The sequence below is a fragment of the Saccopteryx leptura genome, chromosome 2 (assembly GCF_036850995.1).
Source record: "Saccopteryx leptura isolate mSacLep1 chromosome 2, mSacLep1_pri_phased_curated, whole genome shotgun sequence".
NCBI lineage: Eukaryota > Metazoa > Chordata > Mammalia > Chiroptera > Emballonuridae > Saccopteryx > Saccopteryx leptura.
Genome location: NC_089504.1, coordinates 267,640,454 through 267,663,325, shown reverse-complemented (window position 1 = coordinate 267,663,325; position 22,872 = coordinate 267,640,454). Strand labels below are relative to the sequence as shown.

At 39.8% G+C, this 22,872-nt stretch overlaps 1 protein-coding gene across 1 annotated transcript in view; it reads right to left on the bottom strand.

Annotated features, from left to right (window-relative positions):
• HMCN1 (hemicentin 1) overlaps nucleotides 1-22,872 on the bottom strand; it is a 412,067-nt gene that overhangs the window by 204,301 nt on the left and 184,894 nt on the right. The window contains exons 12-18 of the mRNA XM_066361732.1: nucleotides 18,943-19,084; nucleotides 17,734-17,861; nucleotides 15,919-16,032; nucleotides 11,094-11,252; nucleotides 4,127-4,321; nucleotides 1,732-1,827; nucleotides 210-337 (exon numbers count right to left, since the gene is read on the bottom strand). Coding sequence (XP_066217829.1) covers nucleotides 210-337; nucleotides 1,732-1,827; nucleotides 4,127-4,321; nucleotides 11,094-11,252; nucleotides 15,919-16,032; nucleotides 17,734-17,861; nucleotides 18,943-19,084 — 962 coding nt within the window. The remainder of the gene's footprint in view (nucleotides 1-209; nucleotides 338-1,731; nucleotides 1,828-4,126; nucleotides 4,322-11,093; nucleotides 11,253-15,918; nucleotides 16,033-17,733; nucleotides 17,862-18,942; nucleotides 19,085-22,872) is intronic.

Here is a 22,872-nt window from a genome sequence, read left to right as displayed (position 1 = left end):
TATACAAATAGCACTATTGATTATTTCTCAATTTTGTTAATTCCAAAGTAATATGAACTGCATAAACATGTTAATACTGAAGAAAAGTTTTGGCACTTACAAAATATATTTTTGTATGTTTACCAAATTAAAATTTCAATGGTTAGAATACATGGATTCTTACTGAAGAAAATCAGGAATGTGAATGCATGAATTTAAAATGTTCTTACCATGGCTGAATTCTTGATCCACCGACGTTCTGGAATGGGATTTCCAGCCAGGAGAGCACAAGGCAAAGTAAGCTGCTGCCCTTCGATGACACTGGCCACTGATGGGCTGATTCCAATGAGTGGAGCAACTGAGTCAGAGAGAGCACAGGCACTCATGACTCAATTTCACCCAAAAGGAAGGCAAACTAAACTCTTTTATAGTCCAACATGCCTTCACATTGTTATTTTAAAAAATGATTTTTCAGGAACAAGATTTTAAAATGTAAATGGGTACGATTTGGAAAATAGAGATAAAGGATCTTTCTAATCCGAGAACGGCAAGAGGACAGGCAATAGCACGGAAGAAGAGGAAATAAAATGGAATACGTCTATGGCTCGGGAGGCCAGAAATGGCAAGCCGAGAAATTCGCAGTGTATTCAATGGACGGATAAGTGTGACTGAGAGCATTTATAAATAAAAGCGAGGAAGCACCAGAATCATTTTCAGGAAATATTAACCTGTCCCTGTTTTGTTCGTTTGTTTATTTTGTTCATTAGATTCTGCATAGAAGTGAAGCCATATGATTTTTGTCTTTCTTGGACTGGCTTATTTCACTTAGCATAATATACTCCACGTCTTTTCATGCTGTCCCAAAAGGTAAAATTTTCTCTGAAAACTGTGACTAAGGTTTATTGGAGAAGGGGTGAGATTGGTGAGGAGGCTGTCATTTGCTCAAATAAATAAAATGTAGTAAATTCCCTCAGATGGAATGGTAAAGAAGTAAAGATGTCAGTTTTTTTAGAATCAATAAATAAATCTGACATAAATCAAAGCAAAAACCATAAGAGATCTACTTGGAAAGTTAAGTACATGTAGATAAATAAAGGGAGATACATAAAAAAATTCTATGAAAGTTTATTTTTTATTTTTTTTGAAAGTTTTTTGATGAGAAACATGTACTGACAGATTTAAAAATCACACTAAATGCTATAATAATTCAAACAATGTAGAACTCATGCATGAATAGAGTCCCAAGGAATAAACATAAGAATACAAATTCAGCATGTGACCAAAGGAGCATTTTAATCAGTGGGGAGAAGAGAATATTAATTTAAAGATATTAAAACAAATGTCTTATTTCTTGGAGATCAACTATATTATATTCTTGCTATATCATACACAGAAATAATTCCAAGTGAGCTAAAATAATACATGTAAAAATGGTAAACGAAAAAGAACTACTCTAACACGTGTGTGCATGTGTCTGTGTGTTCATATTTAGATTTAAATCAACTTATTGAAATTGGCCTTCATTTCTTAAAATGGAAGATAAGAAGCTTGGAGCCGATGATCTCTAAGATTTTATTCAATTCTAACACCCTATGAAATATGAAATAGGGTGGGGGAAGGAAGGTTAATCAGGTAATCAGATATTTACCTGGTTTTCTAAAAAAATAAAAGTAGGACAGGCAAGAGCTGATGTAGTAAAAGAAGTCTGATGATTTGGAAGAGTGTGGTGTCTAAGCACTTCACGGATCTTACCGAGTCCGGTCACTGTTATTGTTGTCTGGGACTGGATCTTTCCAAACTGGTTCTCAGCTTCACAGATGTAGGTTCCTTTATCGCTTGCCCATAAGTCTAAAAAAATAAGAGATCATTTACTCATTCAACACCACCTCTGGAGCATTAACTATGTGCTAGGCACCTTGCTAGAGCTGTGGGGGGATAAGACGGTCCTGTCTTTTGGGAGTTCTCATTTCAGGGGGAAAGACGTACACAGACGCCGATGCCTGTACCCCGGTGTGAGCCATGGTGTGCTGGGGGTTTGCACCCTGAGCTCTGGGCGCAGAGAGCGGAGTGGCTGATGGCGTGTGGAGGAGACAGGGAAGGCTGAATTAGTTTAATGCCTAGCATTTTAATAAAATGACTTGCCCTCATTTTCCTTGATGTGACATTTTGGATATTAAAATGATTTTTGTTATGTAGAGAGATCAAATATATGAATTTTTTCAGGACAATAAAAAGAATATTACAAGATATTTTTAAGTACAAAGGGTGTTGGGGGACCAGGATGAGGACCACTGGGTTGCAGGTTGTGTGGATAGAGACAGAGGACTGAAGTTGAGGCGGTAGCCCCGTGCCCGATCCAGTGTGGTTTTGTCTCTTGAGTCAGAGGGGAGACAAGAGAAGATTTAAGGAGGGAATGATTGTCATCTTAGCATGTATTGCGACTCAAATAAGCACAGCTTAATCTACCGGTAAGATTGTGACATAGAAAACTGAAACTTTCCACTGTGAATAGTTCCACACCCCCTCAGATAAAGGGCAGTAACAAATCTCCTACTTCTCTGTTAACTATTAGCAGATTAACTGCAGAACAGCATCTGGGAAATGCAGGCAGCATCCACTCTCAGCAACAGCACACCTTCTTTTGCAAAGGAAGCTGCAGCACATCACCTGGTTAGCAAGCCACACATGGCTTCTAAGCATAATATGTTTTATATCATAAACTCTTGGACTAACCTGTGTATAGTGTCTCTAAACACTAACTTCCTTCTAGGTGATTTAATTTGGACGATAGAGAAATCAATGGTCCATACATTGCCCTCTTCTGTTCGTCCTGTTCTTTCAGCTCCTCCAATTGATTTGATCACAGGTCTAATTTGTTGCTCTTTGGGCTCTTCTCATCCCACCATCGTCCCTGTATAACTATGTGAGCCTCCCTGTCCCTCCCTCTCACTCCCTCTCCTCTGATCATGCAGAAGAGTTGTTCTGAAATGGTATTTTCACATGTCCTTTCCTGCCTATGAAGACTGGGGGGGCTCCCTTTTCAATGTCATTAAATGCATTTCTTTATCTGCACATTGCAGATCCTACACAATAGGTACTTTTGTGGCCGTCCATTCAGATGGTGGATTGTAAAATGCCTGATTGAGGGACCCTATATTTGACTTCTGTCTTCCTCGGAGCCTAGTACAGAGCCGAACACTTAAGAACTTGTAATTAGTTGTATTTGTATTTGAAAGTTTAAGTGGCTAGTGTACATTTAATATTGTTAATAAACATGAAAATCAATTGTTGGAGGATTAAGTACTCCAAAGATGCGATTACTTTTTAAAAAACCAGTTAATCATTTAAATGTTTTTACTCCTCTGGGGTCATTATCCAAATATTCTTAAACATTATTAGGAAAAATACAAAGTGTTCATAGATATCTGAATGCTTAACAGCTTACAGGGTGGTAGCATATTTGCCATTTTATTTTTAATCTTTTGCTCCAGATACATATAGCTCTTAATCAAGAAGTCTCTGTAGGGTATAGGATCCCTATGCATGTGATTATGTATTTTTGGCCAAAAATAATGAACATTCACTAACTACCAGTAATAATCTATCTTTCTCTACAACAGGGTCAATAATATGTGATCACCTATTTACCTAGAGGTCCAGGTGACTCAATTTATAATAAAAAAACAATGAGATATGTGGAAGTCATATTGTTTCATAAGCCTTTTTGATATAACGCACATTTACATAAAATATAATTTAGCTCTGGGTGGTTAGCTCAGTTGGTTAGGGCATCGAGGGTCATCCCGATATGCCAAGGTTCGGGTTCGATCCCCAGTCAGGGTACTTACAAGAGTCAAGCAGTGAATGCATAGATAAGTGGAACAACAAATTGATCCCTCTCTCTCTCTCTCTATCTCCCTTTCTCTCCACATCAATAAAAAATAATAAATAAATAATCATAACTCACTTGTGACAACTCTAAAATGAGTTCATACTAGTTTAAAGTGCAATGCAACAAACACCAAATGTACAGACGAGATTAATTCACTGATTTCACTGTTTTAAGCATAACAACTCCTATGCATAAAATATGAATGCTTGATATATATGTACATACTTGTATAAAAATATATTTCCTTTAACCTACTTGAAATAAAGAGAGCTCCTGTTCTTAGCTGGCTGATGGAACTCACTGAAAAGGGCCTTGAGAAGATTGGCATGTTGTCTAATCTCCGCCATTTAATCTTTGGCTCTGGGTAACCTTGGACATGACAAGGTAAGGTCACATTTGAACCAATTTCCATAGACACATCAGCAGGTTCTTGTATAAAAACTGGAGGTGCTAAAAGATATTTAAAACAACAAAAAAAGTCATTGGGATAGTATACGGGCACATTAAATATCAACTTCATTATTAAACTGTCAACAGACTGAATGGGAATCAAACCATTGTTCATATATTATGAATTTGCCATTAAAGTATTTCTGTTTGCTATTAAAATAGCAGCTATTTCTTTTTGCTTTATAAATAGAGACCCAAAGATGTTCAACTATCTATTTAAAGTGATGACAAAGAGTAAGAATTTAAATCAAAATTGCTTTAACTCTTTCATTTTAGAAATGTTTTCAAATTTAGTTTATTATATTGCTCAAATCTTTATGTTTTCTTATAAATAAGGTTGCCTTGTAATGAAATATATTTGACACTCTCCAAAATTTACTCCTTTTTGTCAAATTTCTAAATGAACTTAGTTTATAGCAGAGTTCTTTCTTCAATAAATCATTCTATAACTAGCTAACAGGATTCCATACCAAATTACATCCATTCTATATCACATTCTTCTCGATATTTCATTTTTTCATATTTTTGGGTCAAAGACATTTAAGCTTGAGAATGAATAATACAAATTAAAGTACAAATAATAATACAAATTAAAGTACATCTTATAGTATTTGACAAAGAGAGAAATCAATGCTTAAAATCTTAGAGTTAAGAGATAATTCAGGAATGATAAGGTTATAGATAATAAGGCTATAATTACCCACCTAACTCAGGGAACCACCGAAGCCCAGAGGAAGAATCAGAAATATTTCAGAGGCCCACCTTGGAAAACACCAGAATGTAATGTAGGAAGGATGCTGTCAGCAAGCCCAAATAGATGAGGCTCTCAGTATGCCCTCCAGTAATGATGTCTGAGGCACCAGACAAGGAGAAATTCATAGGATACTGTTGGAGGTAACTCATAAAACCTGATCATGTAGGACTGTAAGAGGAGGTATCAAGGAGAGGTACCATCTCTTTACAATATCAAGGTTAAATATTACCATATTTCCCCATGTATAAGACGCACCCTTTTTTGAAAATTTTGGGAGTCTAAAAACTGGGTGTATCTTATACAGTGGTTGTATAGATTTTTCCACTTGTATTTAACGCTTGTTTCTGCGCTCATTGTTGTAGACAGTGATTCGTCATCAGACACAGATGACGACAAGCTAATGGATGGGAGTTTTGACAGTGATGAGGAGTTGTATGAATTTTATGATGAATAAAACTTAAGTTCAATCACTTTATGTAATACTTTTTTTTTTCAATTTTCGAGCCCCAATATTAAGGTGCATCTTATTCATGGGGCAATATGGTAGTTAGGAATTTCAACTTTTACTTACAGAACCAGGGACTGGTATTAAGTGATTCCCATTAATTATGTATTTAATCTTCATTTCAGTACCTAAAGTAGGTACTATTATTACTCTTATTTATAGATGAAGAAGCTGAGACACAGATAATTTTCTAAGTGTCACATGAATTAAACAGTGGATCTAGGATTGAAAATCAGGTTGACCAACTCCAGAGTCAGAATTCTTTGTTATTTTATCAGCCTCCCTTTTTCGATGGGTTCTTAAAACCGCCCACATGTAAGCTGTTTAGCAGGCTAGTAAAACTGGGCAGAGATCACATCGGTCCTTAGTGGGAATTCCAGTTCTCGGATGTACCTCTGTCTTCCGAGCAGCAGTTCTTTACTGGACTGGGATAAAAATCCTTCTCTAGCTTTGCAGCCTTGTGTCCCTTTACGTCCCTACACAAGTCCTAGTCTCTGGACGATCAGGACTCTTCACTCTTCTCCAAACAAGAACTGACCTTTCTCATTCGAGTACCTGTGTTACTGTCATCCCTTTCCCACGCAGTGTCAGCCGTTGACTGCGGCTCTGGAAACACCTACAATTCTTTTTTTTTTCTTTCAGAGACAGAGAGAGAGTTAGAGAGAGGGACAGACAGGGATAGACAGACAGACAGGAACGGAGAGAGATGAGAAGCATCAATCATCAGTTTTTTGTTGCGACACCTTAGTTGTTCATTGATTGCTTTCTCGTATGTGCCTTGACCACAGGCCTTCAGCAGACCGAGTAACCCCATGCTCGAGTCAGCGACCTTGGGTCCAAGCTGGTGAGCTTTGCTCAAACGAGATGAGCCCACGCTCAAGCTGGTGACCTTGGGGTCTCAAACCTGGGTCTTCCGCATCCCAGTCCAATGCTCTATCCACTGCGCCACTGCCTGGTCAGGCCCAACAATTCTTTAATCCAGTTCAAAAGGCTCCTCCTCAGGGCCATCTTTTACCATCCAAATGGTTTTGGGTTCTTCCCTCTCTGAGGTTTTAGGGAACTCAATCATGTGTGTTTGAATAAGTGTATATGAGAATAATTACCTTGATCCGACGCATTTTAACTTGCCTTTTCCAAGAAAACTGACACTTTCAGAAACCCTATTGTTTGTTTATCAAACCAAAATAAAATTAAGTTACATACCAGAGGGAGCAATATGTTTTTAAAAAGGACTGTATCTGTTGTGATTTTTCTTAATCTGTGTGGGAATTTGACTTATAAAATAATAGGCAAAATAAACACATTGCCATAGTAACTCATTGTTTGCTTAATCTAGCTGTATACGGCCTAGTTCTTTTCCTCTGAAGTGACAGTAGTCATCTATTTTAAAGCTGGCTGCTTTTCTGCAAAATAGAGGTTAACTATAGAAGCCTCCAGTTATGTTAGGCTCAGAGTGTGGGTAGGTTAATGTGGAGAAAGAACAGAAAATGAATTTCAGAAGAACAAAATGATATGCAGAAGCCTGGGCTCAACCAAGTCCTTGGGAGGAAACCAGGCTCACTGACAACCGAACACAGCCACAGTGGAAATGAAGACAAATTAGCATATTCAGAACTAAGAGAGCCAAGAACAAACTGGAATATAAATGGGTAAGCGAAGCTCAAGTTGTGCCCATAAAACTCAACTAAGACAGGAGAAGTCATCTGGGGAGAAGCAGCTTTGGAAACAGTGTCAGGTACAAGACAAGCACTGGGTCAGTGGATCTACAGACTGGTACCAGACGTCAAGGCCGATGAGAGTACCAGGCACTAACTAGGTGAGCGGCCAAGACAGCATCAATGACAAGTGAACCTCAAAAGCGAAGCAACTCCTAACTCAGGCCAAGAAGCTTCCTAAATACTTCCTCCTGAGTGGGGCCAATTTGGACTCCAAGTGAATTACACTGAGTGGATGGTAAACAGATTAAGAGACTGAGGGAAAGGAAGCAGAGGTGATTGTAGTACAAAACCCTGGACTTGTACAGAGGAGGCTGTGTTGCCTGGAGAAGTTACAGCCCACGAGGTGGTTTCAAATGGCAGTTACACTATTTCTTGGTCTGAAAACTTGGAAAATGATTTCACCTCCCCCAGTCTAAATCCCCCCATGAGCAAAAGGGGATGATGGCATTTCTTATTTCCTCTTGTTAAAAAGAGAATGTTCATTAATCATTGAGCAAGTAGTTTTCACCCAAATAATTATCATTGCTCATAAATAGTGTAGAGTTAATTTATTAAATCATCGTTCTGAGTTTAATGTATCTATTGTTACTTTCAATTCTGGTGACTGCATAGAGTCTGCAAGGACTATGTTGAATCCTCTGTGACCTCCTAAATATTTGTGAACAAGTACCCTGACAATTGCTCAGTGTTAATGCATGTACAGCTTTGTCACTTACTGAGAGATAGGTCTGTCTGCACATATTATTGTGAAGATACAAAAGTTACAGATTAACCATCTTGCTCCAAAATTTATTCCATAAAATTATCCTAGTTCCTTTAGTGATAACTAAATATCTCTTTGCTGTGGCAACTCTTGCATGATATTTGTCAAACAGAGAATTTTCTTTTCTAACATGGCTGAACATACTGTTTTGTTTCTATCAAACCACAAAACATGAAACCACAGTCTACAACTTAAACCCCGTGTGGGGTGGAATGCTGCAAATAACCTCACTGCCAGGCCAACATTTTGTTTGATGTAGCCAATCTTCTTGTCTTCCAAATGACTTCACAATCCTTCACCTCTTTTTTAAATGAATAAAAACACTGGTAACATTCCCCGTTGACCCGAAATGTCTATGACTTAAAGCCACGATAATGAGAAATACAAAAAGAGAGAGAAGACAGACTCACTTTGAGAAGCTGGAACTCAAGAATAATATTAAGGTCTTTGTATAATAATATAAAATAAAAGTTTTTGATCTAGTATAGTTAATGTGAAGTAATGGTCCCATAAAAACAATCTGAAAACCCAAAGGGTTACATGATATAGCTAAAAGCATGTTTTTCTTCTTAAGTCATAAGCTACTTAGATTTATGCCCCCACAGTTTTGGAACTCAAACGAATAATGAATAATTCTGTGCACTACTAATAGTAGTACTTAACTTGTCTCAAGACCTTTTTTAAAACAATTCACGTGGAGTCAATGACTTTCACAGTAAAAGCTCAATGCTTAATCTTAAATACTATGCCACTAATGTATATGCATTTCTATATTATTTCCCAAGATTCAAAGAGTCAAAATGACCACTCAGCTTGTGAAGTCCATGTTCACCTACTGATGCACATCCCATTAAGCAGCCTCAGAAAACCAGCACTAACCACAGACAGGCTGAATGCACAAGGGTGATGATGTCTCATTTCATCTTTACAACCAACCCAGCATGTAAGTCCTATTAAATGTCAGGCAGAAAACCCACTTTCTCCCCATAGCCCATTCTCTTAACTGCTATACAACATTCGGAGGAAAATTTTGTTTTCTGCTCACTTGCTTTAAAACCTAATAGTGATGACCACAACCATCACCACAATTATAATTTGCACAGAGACACCGTGTATCTCCTAGGATATGGAATGATAGTTTTACAGAGATAACCAAATTCTGTAAGCTACAATGATCAGGACTTCAATGGTGACTGCGAAAACAGTTAAGGCATGACATTAGCATGAGCCGCTGACTTTAATATTATTTGATAGATGCTAACAATGATCACGGTTACTGTAAGTAAACTTAATTCTTTATGTAAATGGTTTCATCAGAACAACAGTCACTGGAATAACAATTGAAAAAGCCATTGTTTCAGAAAGGGTCATGGAGTGAAGATCTTGCATCTGAGTGAAGATAATACAAAATTCAGCTTGAGGAATGACGGATAAACACCAAACATTTCTTAGGATGTTTTCTAAACCAGCGCAAGTCACTCCAGCACAGACAGCCCTAATCTTTACATGATGTATCCCTAGTTGGAAGAAAAAACTTGGAAAGCACAGAAGCTAAAAAGATGATCAAGAAGGTAAGTACACAAGCCAAAGTGGCATGTGTTACATGTTTAATTCTCTATCTTGGAGGGTTGAGGGTGACGTTCCCTTTATGCTTGGAACAATTACTAAGGCTTTTGTCCTCTACCTCTAGAGCTAGATAGCTAAAAGGAAACATTACTTGTGTTTTACACTCTGCTGGTAGATTCAATACCCTCCATTCAAATATTTCAATCTTATTTCTAAGGCATTTATCTTAATAACCACAGAGGTTAGTTATGGTTCCAACACATCTTGCTATGTATGACCTAGGCAAATTCTATGGTGGTCTTTGTGGCCATTTCCAGTTCTGTTGATTCTACTCCAAGGGCATAATCACCAAGAAGGCAAGAGTGTCCATCAGACAGCCTAGGGGTAAGGGGACCAGAAAAGATTCCAGGAGGAAAAAATTAGGTTAGATGAAACAAAATAATAAGCTTAGAGGGCCATGACCTTCGTTTAAAGACTTAATATGGTAGAATTAAAATGGTTTGTGTAATTTATTCTAAACAATGCATTTTCTTTATTGTTCCCAACTTTTGTTAAAAAAGCTTTGGCATGAAAATTCATCATACATAAATGAAAATACAATTTAACGAATGTCATATTTCATAAGTTGAAGTGATGCAAACATTTGAATTATCTGTTAAAATGAAGCTGCCAGGTTCTTTTTCATACAAAGCAGGCTCTGCTTTATTTCATGTGTTACCGTGGTGTGTAGAATTTTTTTTCTTCTTCAAGAAACATGAGATTCAGAGACAAAGGAGGGGAATCAAAGTTCTTGAGAGATCCCATCATACTTGTCACGCACGTGCTGCACCGTTCGCGTTGTGACTGGCATTTATTTGTAGTTAGTACTTTATTTTATACACTGAGGAGTCATTGCTAGTGGATTAAAAAGAAAAAGTAAAAGCACAATCTGCTACCTTTGCCGTCATCAACATCTCCAAATGCTGGCTAGGGCCAAGGTCTAATTTATGGCCTCCAGATGTTATTACTTAGAAATTTGGTGTCGGAATGAATGATTCTGGATCGGAAAATATTTGGCAATGGATGATATACCAGGGAAGCCTCCAGTCTCTGACATCAGACAACCTGGGCTCAAACATTCAGGCTATGCCCCTCCATAGCTCTGAGACCCTGATCAAGGTGCTTAGCCCACTTACACCTTCATTTCCTTATTTATAAAATTGAAATAATTATACTATCCTGCCCTTAAAATTGTTACCAGCATTTAATGAGATAACAGACATATCAGTTCTCAGCACAGTGGATGGTCCATAGAAAGCACTTGATAAATGAGAACTACTATTATTCTATTAGTAATCTTAAACAAAACCTCTAATGTTGCCTTTCTGACAAATATTTCCAGCCACTTGTTTCAAAGTTATGATCACAGAACAAAAATAGCAGATCTCTTTCGGAACAAACTTGTCTATCAGAGTGGGGATGCTTACAGCCAACATCCAGAGTTATCTTGCCAGTTGCTCTTCCGGCGTCATTGACTGCTACACACGTATAATCTCCAGCATCGAGATCCTGAGTCTCTTGAATCTTCAAAAGTCCCAAGAGAGGATCAATAATGAGAAAAGTTGAGGGTCTCAGCTCAAGATCCCCTAAGTCAAAACAAAGGAGAGAATATGAAACACTAACGAATTTACATGGTTTGCTATTGGTTTGATTTCAAAACTTCTAAAGAAAACTGATTGTAAATTTTTTTTAAATACAAGTGTCTGGCACAATGTAGACCTTTAAACAATGTTTTTGCAGTGAAAGAATGAAGTGTTTCTTGGCACGGAGCTCATTTATTAGTCTGTATAATTCTATGAGCTAACCTATGGCCAAAAATCAGGCCCTACATGAATTATGTATCGGTATTTCCTACTGCATATGTACCTAGATAAGAACAAACTCTTTGAAGCTACTTTGGGGGACTGGGACAGGATGGCATCGGTCACCATGGCTGTGTTAAGTAAGAAGGGAATGGGGAATGGGAAGATGAAGGCTGAAAAGAGATTTCTACTATCTGTGTGGCAGGATGAATTTCAGTTACCCAGGAAATGCTCAGGAGACTCCTGGTATTCGTACTTTGGTTAATGACCAGGTTTTGGGTTTGTTAAATGTTATTAGTCAGATTTTGTATAAGTTGCTTGAGAGGACTCTGAGGATGTCTGGGAAAGAAGGGTAGGGAAGAGCTTGTTGGTAGAAGAATAGATGAGAAACTTCTGACAATGGCCAAAGAGAGGTGTTGTCATATAAATTTTCTGGGATACTTCTACTAAAATCTGTATGATCCATCCAAGTTCTCTAAGTTGGAGCGATGGGTGTTTGGGGAGAAGCAGGCAGGGGATAAATATGTGGGGGACGGAACTACATGTTGAGTTTGACCGCAGTGTGCAGGGAGGACGGCCCAAGAGAGCTTAGTTATGTCTGTATTACCTGCACGCGCTGGGTGTCCCCACAACACCTCAGATCCCCCGAGAACCATTTCTGTTTGGAGTCAGGCAAGGCCTCACCAAATCTATAGAAATCTGTACGTTAGGTGAGCCTCTCCTCAGGCTTCCCCTCCTTCCGCTGTCTCCTCTACTAAGAATATAATTAACCAGAATGACCAGTATCATAAAAAAAAACAAAAACCCTAGTAATGGATATTTAATGCCAGCTTCATGCCTCTATCTTTAATTTGTCTTTGTAAAGGGTGACATCAAACTCTTTTGGAGGTCCCAAAAACTTCCAGGGTATTTTAGGTCCATTGCTCGTAGGGTATTATAGCATACCCAGATGCCAAGTCTGAAATGACATTCTCCAAAATGTCACAGAAGAGCTTAGCCATGTGCCCTGGGCCTGAGGCCCTTGGAAGTAACTCCCTTGGCTTCTAATGGGCAAGGAAAACCTCAGAGCTAGCAATTCTCTAGGATAGTATGAAAAACACCAGTCAAGAGTCAGGGCAACAAGGAGACAATTCTCTTTTTGTTTTTATAATTTGTGGAGGAGGAAAGGTCAAAGGAACCGTAAATTTAAAAACACACACAAAAATTACATGAGCAACTGCCAATGCCAAAAATAAAGTATTTTCAGCATTCCAATATTGAAAACCCCAATCAGCCCTTTCAGCCTTTCAGCTTGCTACTACATACCGCGTGAGAAAGAGAAGCAGCTGAAGGCGTGTCTACGTGCCTCTGGGAAATTTTCATAAATAAAAGCAGATGATGTTGACATAAACTTTCCTCCCACTAAGGAAGGATGCAATGTGACCTAGCTGTTCATCAGGAATTAAAATATTTGGACTAAAATGCATTTAGATTTTTGGAATCTACTGCTCCCTTATTTCCTCTGTGCATGGCAGAAAACATAACAGGATAAAATAAAGACCTTTATTTTGCTAGTGGCTTTTTTTCAAAATAACCATGTTTGAAGAATAGCGGTAATGAACAAAACACAAAGTAGGAAATAATGGTTTAATCAAGTTCGCATTTTGATCACATTTTAAGAATTTCTTCTTGATTTCTACCAAAAAAAAATAGTCATCAAAATTATTGAGAATTATAGAGAAAAGACAAAACTTTAAGATGGAAATGAAATAGGATTTAGTTTTCATATATGATTAGAAGAATGTTATATATGTATATATAAATTTTCTTGGCAATTTATTGTAGGATTTCACAATCATTACCATTGGGGAGGGTTCTCTTTTGACTGCAGTTTAAATCAATTCTGGTCTCTGTATGTAAAGACTAACAGAGAAATCACTATTCCTGGCACAAAATCTTTTTAAATAGTTGATGGAACCACTAATCTAAATAAATAAACCCAATTTATTTACTATTTTAGCAGCAATATCCTTTATATAACATGTTAACAGTGTCTCTGATTCTCCTTTGAACCCACTTCACGTTACTCATTTCGAAATATGAAAGAATCTAAAGTTTTGCTGGCCATTTGTGCATAACGAATCCCATTTCTCTGAGGGTCTGAATGAAATACGACTTTTTAACAAATGGTGGTTGGTTGCAGGGGCTGGGGAGGGCACGGAAAATGGAGAGCTATTGTCAATGGGTATAAAATTTCAATTACACAAGAAGAATAAGTTCTAGACTTCTACTGTGCAACATAATACTGTACTGTACACTTAAAAGGTAGATCTCATGTTAAGTATTCTTATAATAACTAACTAAAATAAATAACCACCAACTTAATTAAAATAGAATAGACTTAAAAAAAAAAAAAGAAGAGGTATGAGGAGAAGTTATTCTTATGATTCGGGTCTCCTTCAGGCAGGAATGTCCTGGTTTCCCGGTGTGACAATCCCTGCAGAGGCACGAGGAAAGCCTGGCTGCCTCCTGCCCCTTTCTGTTTGGAGCAGTCCGCACGGAGAAGAGTTTGTCCTCTAATTTTGCTCTTGAGGATCCAGACACCGCTTAGGGTGAGCAGAGAGCAAGCGGGCCTGACCCCAGAGTACCGGGCCACACGGTACATTGTTCATGAACGTGGGAGCATGCCCTCCAGTACGGTCAGTATTTATGTATTTTTTTAATTTTTATTTATTCATCTTAAGAAGGGGGAGGGAGAGAGGGAGGGAGGGGAGGAGGGAGAGAGAGAGAGAGACAGAGAGAGAGAGAGAGAGAGAGAGAGAGAGAGAGAACGGGAGAGGAGCAGGAAGATCAACTCCCGTATGTGCCTCAAGCAGGCAACCCTGGGATTTTGAACCAGCGATCTCAGCATCCCAGGTCGACGCTTTTATCCACTGAGTCACCACAGGTCAGGCTGGTCTGTCAGTATTTAATGCTTGCTCTGCTGGTTCATAACTTAAGACAGAGACATGGGATATTATGTACAGCTCCAACATCTGTGGTTAGAGAAGAAACTAATAGGTGGCCAATTCTAGAAATTTCCATGTGGAGGCTGCACAACTTCCTAACTCCTCCTTTCGTTTCCAAGCCCGTTGTGGGACCAAGACTGACGTGAAGACTGAGTTATTCAGAAAAGTAGCCTCAATTTGGGAGAATAACAGACTTTGTGACTGCTTCCACGGGCAGAGAAATAAGCAGGTTCTGTTACTTTTTAACGTGGTTATTTTTAACACATATTACTGACTGACATGCAAAAAAAGTACTGTCTCTGTAACACATGTTTGGATCTATCTAATTATGATGTGAACTTGAAACTGATATCTATTTTCTTTATAATTCAAAGATTTAAGTATTTTGAAATAACTAAAATTAGTTTATGTTAACTGAAATAAACCTAATTAAGAAGCAAATCCAGAAATCCTTATTAGAGAAAACATAAAGACTAAAACATCATTTAACGTGGAAAACCATAAAAATGCTATTTTCTCCCAGTTTCCCTCCCTGTTTTAGATCCGTGTAACTTAAAAGTGTTTGTTTTCTACATAGAATCCTCCTTCTTCACCTCATGTTCCCCGAGCGTTTGAACTCGAGGTGAATTAATAATTCTGTGATTATGCCATCTACCCGTTGCCATGGGAACATCTGTATTTAACAAACAGATTCATAACAATAATGCTTTGTACTATTAAGCGTTTTTCATCTGAGGATTAAAAAGTATTTTGAAAACAGTATCTCAATAATCCTAGCAACCTGCCTGTGAGGGTGTGTGTGGGAAATCTTCTCTTTCATGGATTGGAAGAACTGACACAGAAGGAGAAGTGTGTGCTTTACCCAGATATAACCATCAGCATCTGAGCCTGGAACGGGCCCAAGTGTATTCTCACAAGGGACAAGCAGCACATTACTGTTACTTTATTGTGGAATCACCAGGGTATAATCTTTACGTGACATAAAGGCAGACAAAGTCTGTACCGGATAGAAGTTCAATGGCAAATGTCATTCCATCTGAAGCTTCCACATGTGCCTTTATCTGAGCACTCGCTAGAAAGTGAATCAAGAAAACTTTCTAATAGCGAGAGCCGGTGGTCTTTAAGAAAAGCGAACTGAAATCAGCGAAGCTATTTGCAATGTTAACGGAGTATCCTTGGACACTTTTCCACAGGAAACAATCCTAAACTAACAAAGAGAATGTTCAGCTGGATTAGCAAAGGCGAACTTTTCCTGCTTTGATTTTCACGGTCCCATAATCCACACCAGATGTCCAATCCTGAAATTTGGAGTTCAGAATTTGAAACCATTGTCTCTAGTGAGATCATAAACACATTTTACAGGGCTGCTAAGTCACATACCAAAACAAATTTTTAACAAATCATTTATTTAAAAAAGAGAAAACAAAACTAAGTCCAGACATGAACATGCTTGAGCAACGTACCTTTGAACCATTTCACCTGAGGTGGGGGAACACCAGAGGTTTTGCATTCCATAATTGTTGTGTCCCCAAGGGCAACCAAGAGCTCGCTCTGAACTACAATCAACTTTGGGACTTCTGAAAACAACAGACGTGCAAACAGTTAATGTCTAGCACAATGCCACATGCACCTTGGCTATGTGTACTAAATGGACCGATAAAAAAAAATCTGTCATTATTTACATGCTTGTGGCTATTTCAGTGTTTATAAACAGAAACTTTATAAACATATACACATAGATGTGTGCGCTGAAAAGCTCATTTAAGGCAATAAAGAAAAGGATACTAGGCAAAAATAATTCTAAAAAAACAGAGTCCAAAAAGTTTAGAAAGTCAATGGATACAAGGAAAGAGAAATTTTGGAAAGCTGAACACATAGAAACAATACTAAAGTAGTAGAAAGAAGGATGATAGTAATAAAAAATACAGCAAAAGGGCCATGATGGGAACATGGACTTGGCTACATTAGGACTTGAGGATAACACAACTGCAAATGAATTTGTTTGTTATAACATTTTCTTTTCTTTTTTTTCTTTTCTTTTTTTGACAGAAAGTCACAGAGAGGGACAGATAAGGACAGACAGACAGGAAGTAAGAGAGATGATAAGCATCAGTTCTTTGTTGCGGCACCTTAGCTGCTCACTGATTGCTTTCTCATATGCGCCTTGACTAGGTGGGGGTGGCGGGCTCCAGCAGAGCAAGTGACCTCTTGCTCAAGCCAGCAACCTAGTAACCTTGGGCTCAGGCCAGTGACCTTGGGCTTCAAGCCAACGACCATGGGGTCATGTCTATGATCCCATGCTGAAACCAGTGACCCTGCGCTCAAGCTGGTGAGCCTGTGCTCAAGCTGGGTGAGCCCGCGTTCAAGCCAGCGATCTCAGGGCTTTGAACTTGGGTCCTCTGAGTCCCAGTCTGACACGCTATCCACTGCACCATCACCTGGTCAGGCTGTTATAAATTTTTCAATGTGATTTTAAGGATAGTCATGTTTAGCTACAGAGAGATAATTATCACCTAAGGTTAAATTTGCATTTATAAAAAGTAGCCTTCCAGTTTGGATTCTATTGTACCCTTCGATGCTAACTATAGACACCCTCGAAGTCTCTTTCCTCAGTTCTGTTTGCTTCAGCCCCTTTGCCTAATGCTTTAGTTCACTTACGTATTTTTCCATTAACTGGACACTTTAGGACTTTCTAACTTCAACTGAGGTGGCTTTAAACAAAGCCAAGAGTTAGCTTCTCAAAGATCTTGTTATTCCTCTACTAGAAAACCTTTAGGGTTTCATAATTCCCTAGTTTGGCTTTTAAAAACCATCAGCCGTCTTGTAACCTTACCCACCATTCCAGTTCTTTACTTATCACAGGCATGGAGCTATGCTGGCAGTCCAAAACACGCCCTCCCCTCGGTCTTCCTGATGCTGCTACAGCTGTTTCCTCTGCCTACGATGCCTGACGCCGCCACTCTTTAAATCCCACCCATTCTTCCAGACTGAGCTTAACTCCTGTCTTGAGAAACCTCTGCAAATTCCCCAGTAGAAATAAATCTTGCCCTTCACCCATCTTCCATTGCAATACTTATCAGTCTGACTTATTATATTTCTTTAAGTATACCCACTCCCCTTGTGCAAGCTTGAAATGTAAGGATTCAGGGTAACATACATTTAAAAATGTTACACTGGGTATAAGTCACTCCTAATATTAATTTTTGGCAAAGCACTTTTACATTGCTTGAGATGACAGTCATCCTATTTTAATGGCCTTTTAAACTGATTATACTTGCCAATGTATCTGAGGGTAGAAGTCTGTTTATCGGTTCCAGCTGAATTACTTGCCAGACAACCATAGGTCCCTGCATCCTTGGGAACTGCATTTCTGATAAATAAGGTGCCTTCTGAGGTCATCCTATACCTACGGACAAAAAGAAAATAAAATGAAAAATACCATAATAATAGTATCAAGGAATCTTTCTTCCAAATAGCTCCAATATTGTAGACTTACATTTTTGATGCTGACTGCAGAAATGATCCACATCATCTTTTGTAGGCAGAAATGTAATAACAATAATCAACGAATAATAATAGATCTTACATATACAGTACTAGCTGTGAGCCAGGGAGTACTCTAAAAGTTGTACATTTATTCATGTTTTAAATCTTCAATAGTTAGATACGATTATTACCTCTGTTATACAGATGAGCAAAGAGGTTCTGTAACTCACGCAGAGTCAGACTTAGTAAACGGAGGAAGTGCAGTTTGCATCTAGAAACCTTGTCTCGTGCAAACTGCTTGCTAAACGGTTCCTGGAAATGAACACGTGGGAAGTGCAAGGCCTCCTGTCACACCGTGAGTCACTGATGAGTCTAGAAATAAAATCTGGCTCACACCTGCACCCTCCTCCTCATGGCAAACCCAGAGTACCAGGACCCCAAGAGCTAGAAACTTCATAGTTCGTGTTCCACATGTTCAGTATGATCTTTGAGCATTAGAGGGGTCAATGTCTTTTTTAAAAGCTTCCAGTAGAAAAAACACATTTCAATGGAGTATGACAAAAGTGAGCAGGGGCTACAAAGAAGGTCTGCACACACTTCCACCATAGCTGTCCTGTCCTTTGTCTCTGCTCTCTCCTGTTAAGTCCCGGGACCACACCTTTCATAGGTTAAAACTACACGTTACTTTACCCCCCAAAAGTTTATTATCCTCATTTCAAATACTCAGGGCAAACTAAGTGTCATGATGTTATGTTTGCAACACAAAGTACCGGACAGCGCTTGGTCTCAGCTATTGAATTCAAGACTTTGGAACCTAAAGTTCTGTGGTTTCATAATATATATATCATGTTATTGATATTTCCTGGCCTATTTATAAAATCTAAAGCTGTAGATTTCAGTCAAACCTCCCTTAATTGTAGGGATTTGATCAGATTAATTTGGTCCAGAAATGTCATACACTTTTCTCAATAAAAACAAAGAACATGATACAAACCCAGTACCTGTGTGAACCCATGATAAACATATCGTTAACGGTCCAGGCGACCTTTGGTTTGGGATAACCTGTGGCCGAACACATGATGGAGACCTCAGACCCTCCCGTGAAAGACTGGTTCTTGGGCATCACAGTGACCTTGGGTGGTTCTGCAAATAAAAATAGAGAGAGAGAGAAATGCCAACTTAACCTTGATTTTAGGAGCCTCCTCTGTAAGCAGACTGGTAGGCTTCTCGTCACCATCCCCCTTTTTCTCTCTTGCTCGTCCAAGAGCTCATTTATAAAAAGTAACCATAACTGAGCACGGGACCGATTCAGCACACTTGTTCCCCAAGGTCGGCAGGAGGGGCAGACACAGATTTCTGACCCTCTGCGGCCCAGGCTGCACAGGAGGAGTCTTGGGAGCCTAAGGCAGGCTGTGGCCAGGACCCCGAGCCCACCTCTCATTCCACAGGCCTGGGGAAAGGGGGCAGAAGGCCTTACTTCTGGCCATTCTTTCGAGGCCTAGCACTCCGTCCACCTGGAGCCCCAAAGCCTGCTCCTACCCCTGGATCCTGCAGGCATGAGGATGGGTGAGAACGGACATGGATGTGCCCTCAGAGATCGGGGCGGGTTGGCTGACCTTTCCCTGGGGGGAGAGCAGGGGCCTGGATCCAGGCTAGTGACAGGAAGGGGCACGAAGAAAGCCAGGGGAGTTGCAGGAGTGGGACCCAGAAATATCTGGCATCTGGGAGTGGAGGAGAGTGGTCCCTCTGTCCATCTGCTAGCCACGTCCTGCCGGGCGGGCTGGGCGCCAGGCCCTGCCGTGGCCTTGTTCTCCTGGGCTGTCTTGGACATATGAAGGAAGGTGGTCCTCATGGCCTGGGGGCAGGTGCCCAGGGGCTTGGGAATGTTGGCCACTGTGAGGCCACCATGAGGTGGGGACGTCATCCAGTACCTCGATCTGGACTGTCCCTGAAGTGAAGAGCTTCGTCTTGGGTTGCAGAAGATGGAGCACACCACAGGGATGGGGCCCCTGGGTCTGGATAGCCAGGCAGAAGATATCTTTCTTGAAAGGCGGCAGGTCCCCACTGTTGTTCCATGTGCCCTTGGGGTAGACCCATACTTTGAGGTTCTCCCTGACCCAGCTCTTGCCCACCTAGCCCACCATGGACGGACACAGTGGTCCCGGAAGGCTACAGGGTGATGAAGAACATGCCCCGAGGTCGTGATCAGGCCCGCAGGCCCAAGAAGACCAGCTCCCACTTGGCCGTCTGCACACAGTGCTGGGGAGGGGCCTCCGTGCAGCCCATCGGGTCCAGGACACACTGGTGGTTAGAAACGATGATATAGGGGTGGTCCGCATCCAGCTTCCGGGACCCTTCATCTCAAGGCGAAGGCATGTATGTACTGGAAGGACTGGATGAACCAGCCGGTGTTGCTCTGTTCTCCACTGTCCGGCCGTGATGGTGCAGCAGGCAGATGACTGTGGCCACGTGGAGACCGTGATGGGGCTCTCCTGGCGACCCCCCATCAGGGGTCTGCCCCATCAGTAGGGGAGAAAAACCAAAGGTAATGAAAACAGGAGAAGGAAATGCTCTTTGAGAGCAAAACGAATTTGATCCCAGTGTCATGTTTCTATGTCGCCAGGGGGCTACCCTCTGGCTCCTTGCTACTCACTCCCTGCCGCTGACCTACCAGCTGGCCACCGGCTTCTGCCTGCTAATCCGGAACTTCCATATAAACCTGTTTTCAAGCAAAGTCCCTGGATGGGTTTGTTGTTGTTTATTTGTTAGTTAGTTTGTTTGTTTTTCTTGTCTCTTTCTATATACTGAACGCAGGTTTGGAGCCACAGCTTATCCTGACCACTTTGCTTGAACTGTTCTTCCTCTTTTTATTTGTTAGATTACAAATGTGTTGAGGTAGAGCCTATGTCTTTCATATTATTCCATATTTCGTTATATTCTACATTATTCAACATCCCTTTGTGTTCTGCAGGGACTTGTAAATAACAGACACGTAGAACTGCTGATAATATGTGGGGCCGTTCTGAGGGATTTTATGCCCACCATCCTCCCAGGACCCTGCTATGCTGACTATCTTCCTCATGCGCACAGACTCACAGAACCCCAACTTCACAGAAATATTAATTATTCACAGTTCCAACGTATTCTATTTTTATGGCAGAAGATTAAAAATGAAACATTAAATCAGAAATTTATTGTCAAGAAATACAAAAATTCTCTGTTGATATAGCTGGTCTAATTAATTATACATTTATATCTATATTATAACTAAGACCTAATTTTCAAAAAAGCGACCATCAAAAAATATTATTTTCTTAGTGTAAATATCCTCCACTCAATAAGATAAAAAATAACACTGTCATTTTTACAGTGTTTGAAATACATACCATGAGTATCAATAAAAATAAATTAATTAATTCAATAATGTGATTTTTTTTTTCACAATTATTATGCACCAAGCTCTGTGTTAACTTACAGGGATGCACGAGAAGCCAAGCAGATATGCATAATGTCAGCTTTCCGTTTAATTGTGTTTATAAAGAAATTTGAAAAATTCACTTAGTTAGATCTGGATATATTTATGGCATATCTTTACTATAAATTAGTCTGCAAATTGTGACTTAGACTCATGAAGAAAAATTTAGTCTGTGGAATCCACATATATTTGAAAGAGATATAAGTGGTACTGCTAGACTAGGCAGCTACACAATTGATCAAACCTAATTACTGCCTAACTGCTAGCAGCTTACAATTGTCTGCCCTTTCTTCCTGTTTACATTGTGTTTTTCAAATGATCATCTTTGAAGTTAATGTTCTAAGGGTTTTTACGGCCTGTGGACTTGGTTGATAGTCTCATTATTCCATAGATTCCTCTTGGTGAACCTAGGGCTAGAGAAATGCTTGAGGTCAAGGGCAGACTGGCCGTGGCCACTAAGTTCAAACTGTGATCCCATCTGGAGCCCGTCAATCCTGAAACGCTGGAGGACTACACATGCTGTGGGGGTGTTGCAGGCAGTCTTCAGGAGAGCGGGGAGAAAAACGATCCCTTCTTTTTCTTTAGAAGTCACTGAATACCCACACTTATTCAGTCCCATCTTTCTAAAACGTTTCTCACGTCTTGACGTGGGATTGCTGCAGAGACTCAGCAGCTCGCAAGATTTTTTGTCTAAATGGGGTGCCTTCCAATGGAGTCTGCCAGAATGGTCCTGGCGTCTCTCCCAGCAAGAATCCCACTGGTATGCTCTGTAGGTCAGATATCAAAGTGAAAATAAATGTCAGTTACCCAAACCAGGATGCAGAGAGCTCAGAGGTCATTTCTCAAATAAAGCCTGGAATATAGGGTGTTGCTCGGGGTCACAGAATAAGTCTGTGAGCAACATACAGATGGGATGACATCATCCCACAGGAGGTAAGACGTTTACCATTGCCCTGGAGAGAATATTCCTGCTGGCGATAAGAAAATCAGAAAGGACATGAACACACACAGGGAAGCAAAATTGAATTTCCAACAAATAACTGTTGAATGAAGATGGTCAGAATGATTCAGCCTTCACATGATTAATTTAAAGAAGGTTGTAATAGATTTCACTATAATTATTCCAGTAGTTAATGCTTTTAATTCCTAGGATTAATCTCCCCTTGTTTATTAAAGTTTTAATGGAGCAAGAACAGGGAATTAAAGAACCATGGTTCAACTCTATTAAAGTCCAGAGTCCAATTTTTGGCTTCGGAGAGAAGTAATGCATTCCAAGTTGGTTTTCACCACCACATTCATCACCATTATCAACACCATCAACATCATTGTCATCACCACCACCACTGTCAACCATCAACACCATCATCGTAAATAACAACTTGTTTTCCATTTGGTAAAGCAATGGGAACATGGTACGCTAAAAGTTTCAAGGCATTAATTCACTTTTTATATTTGT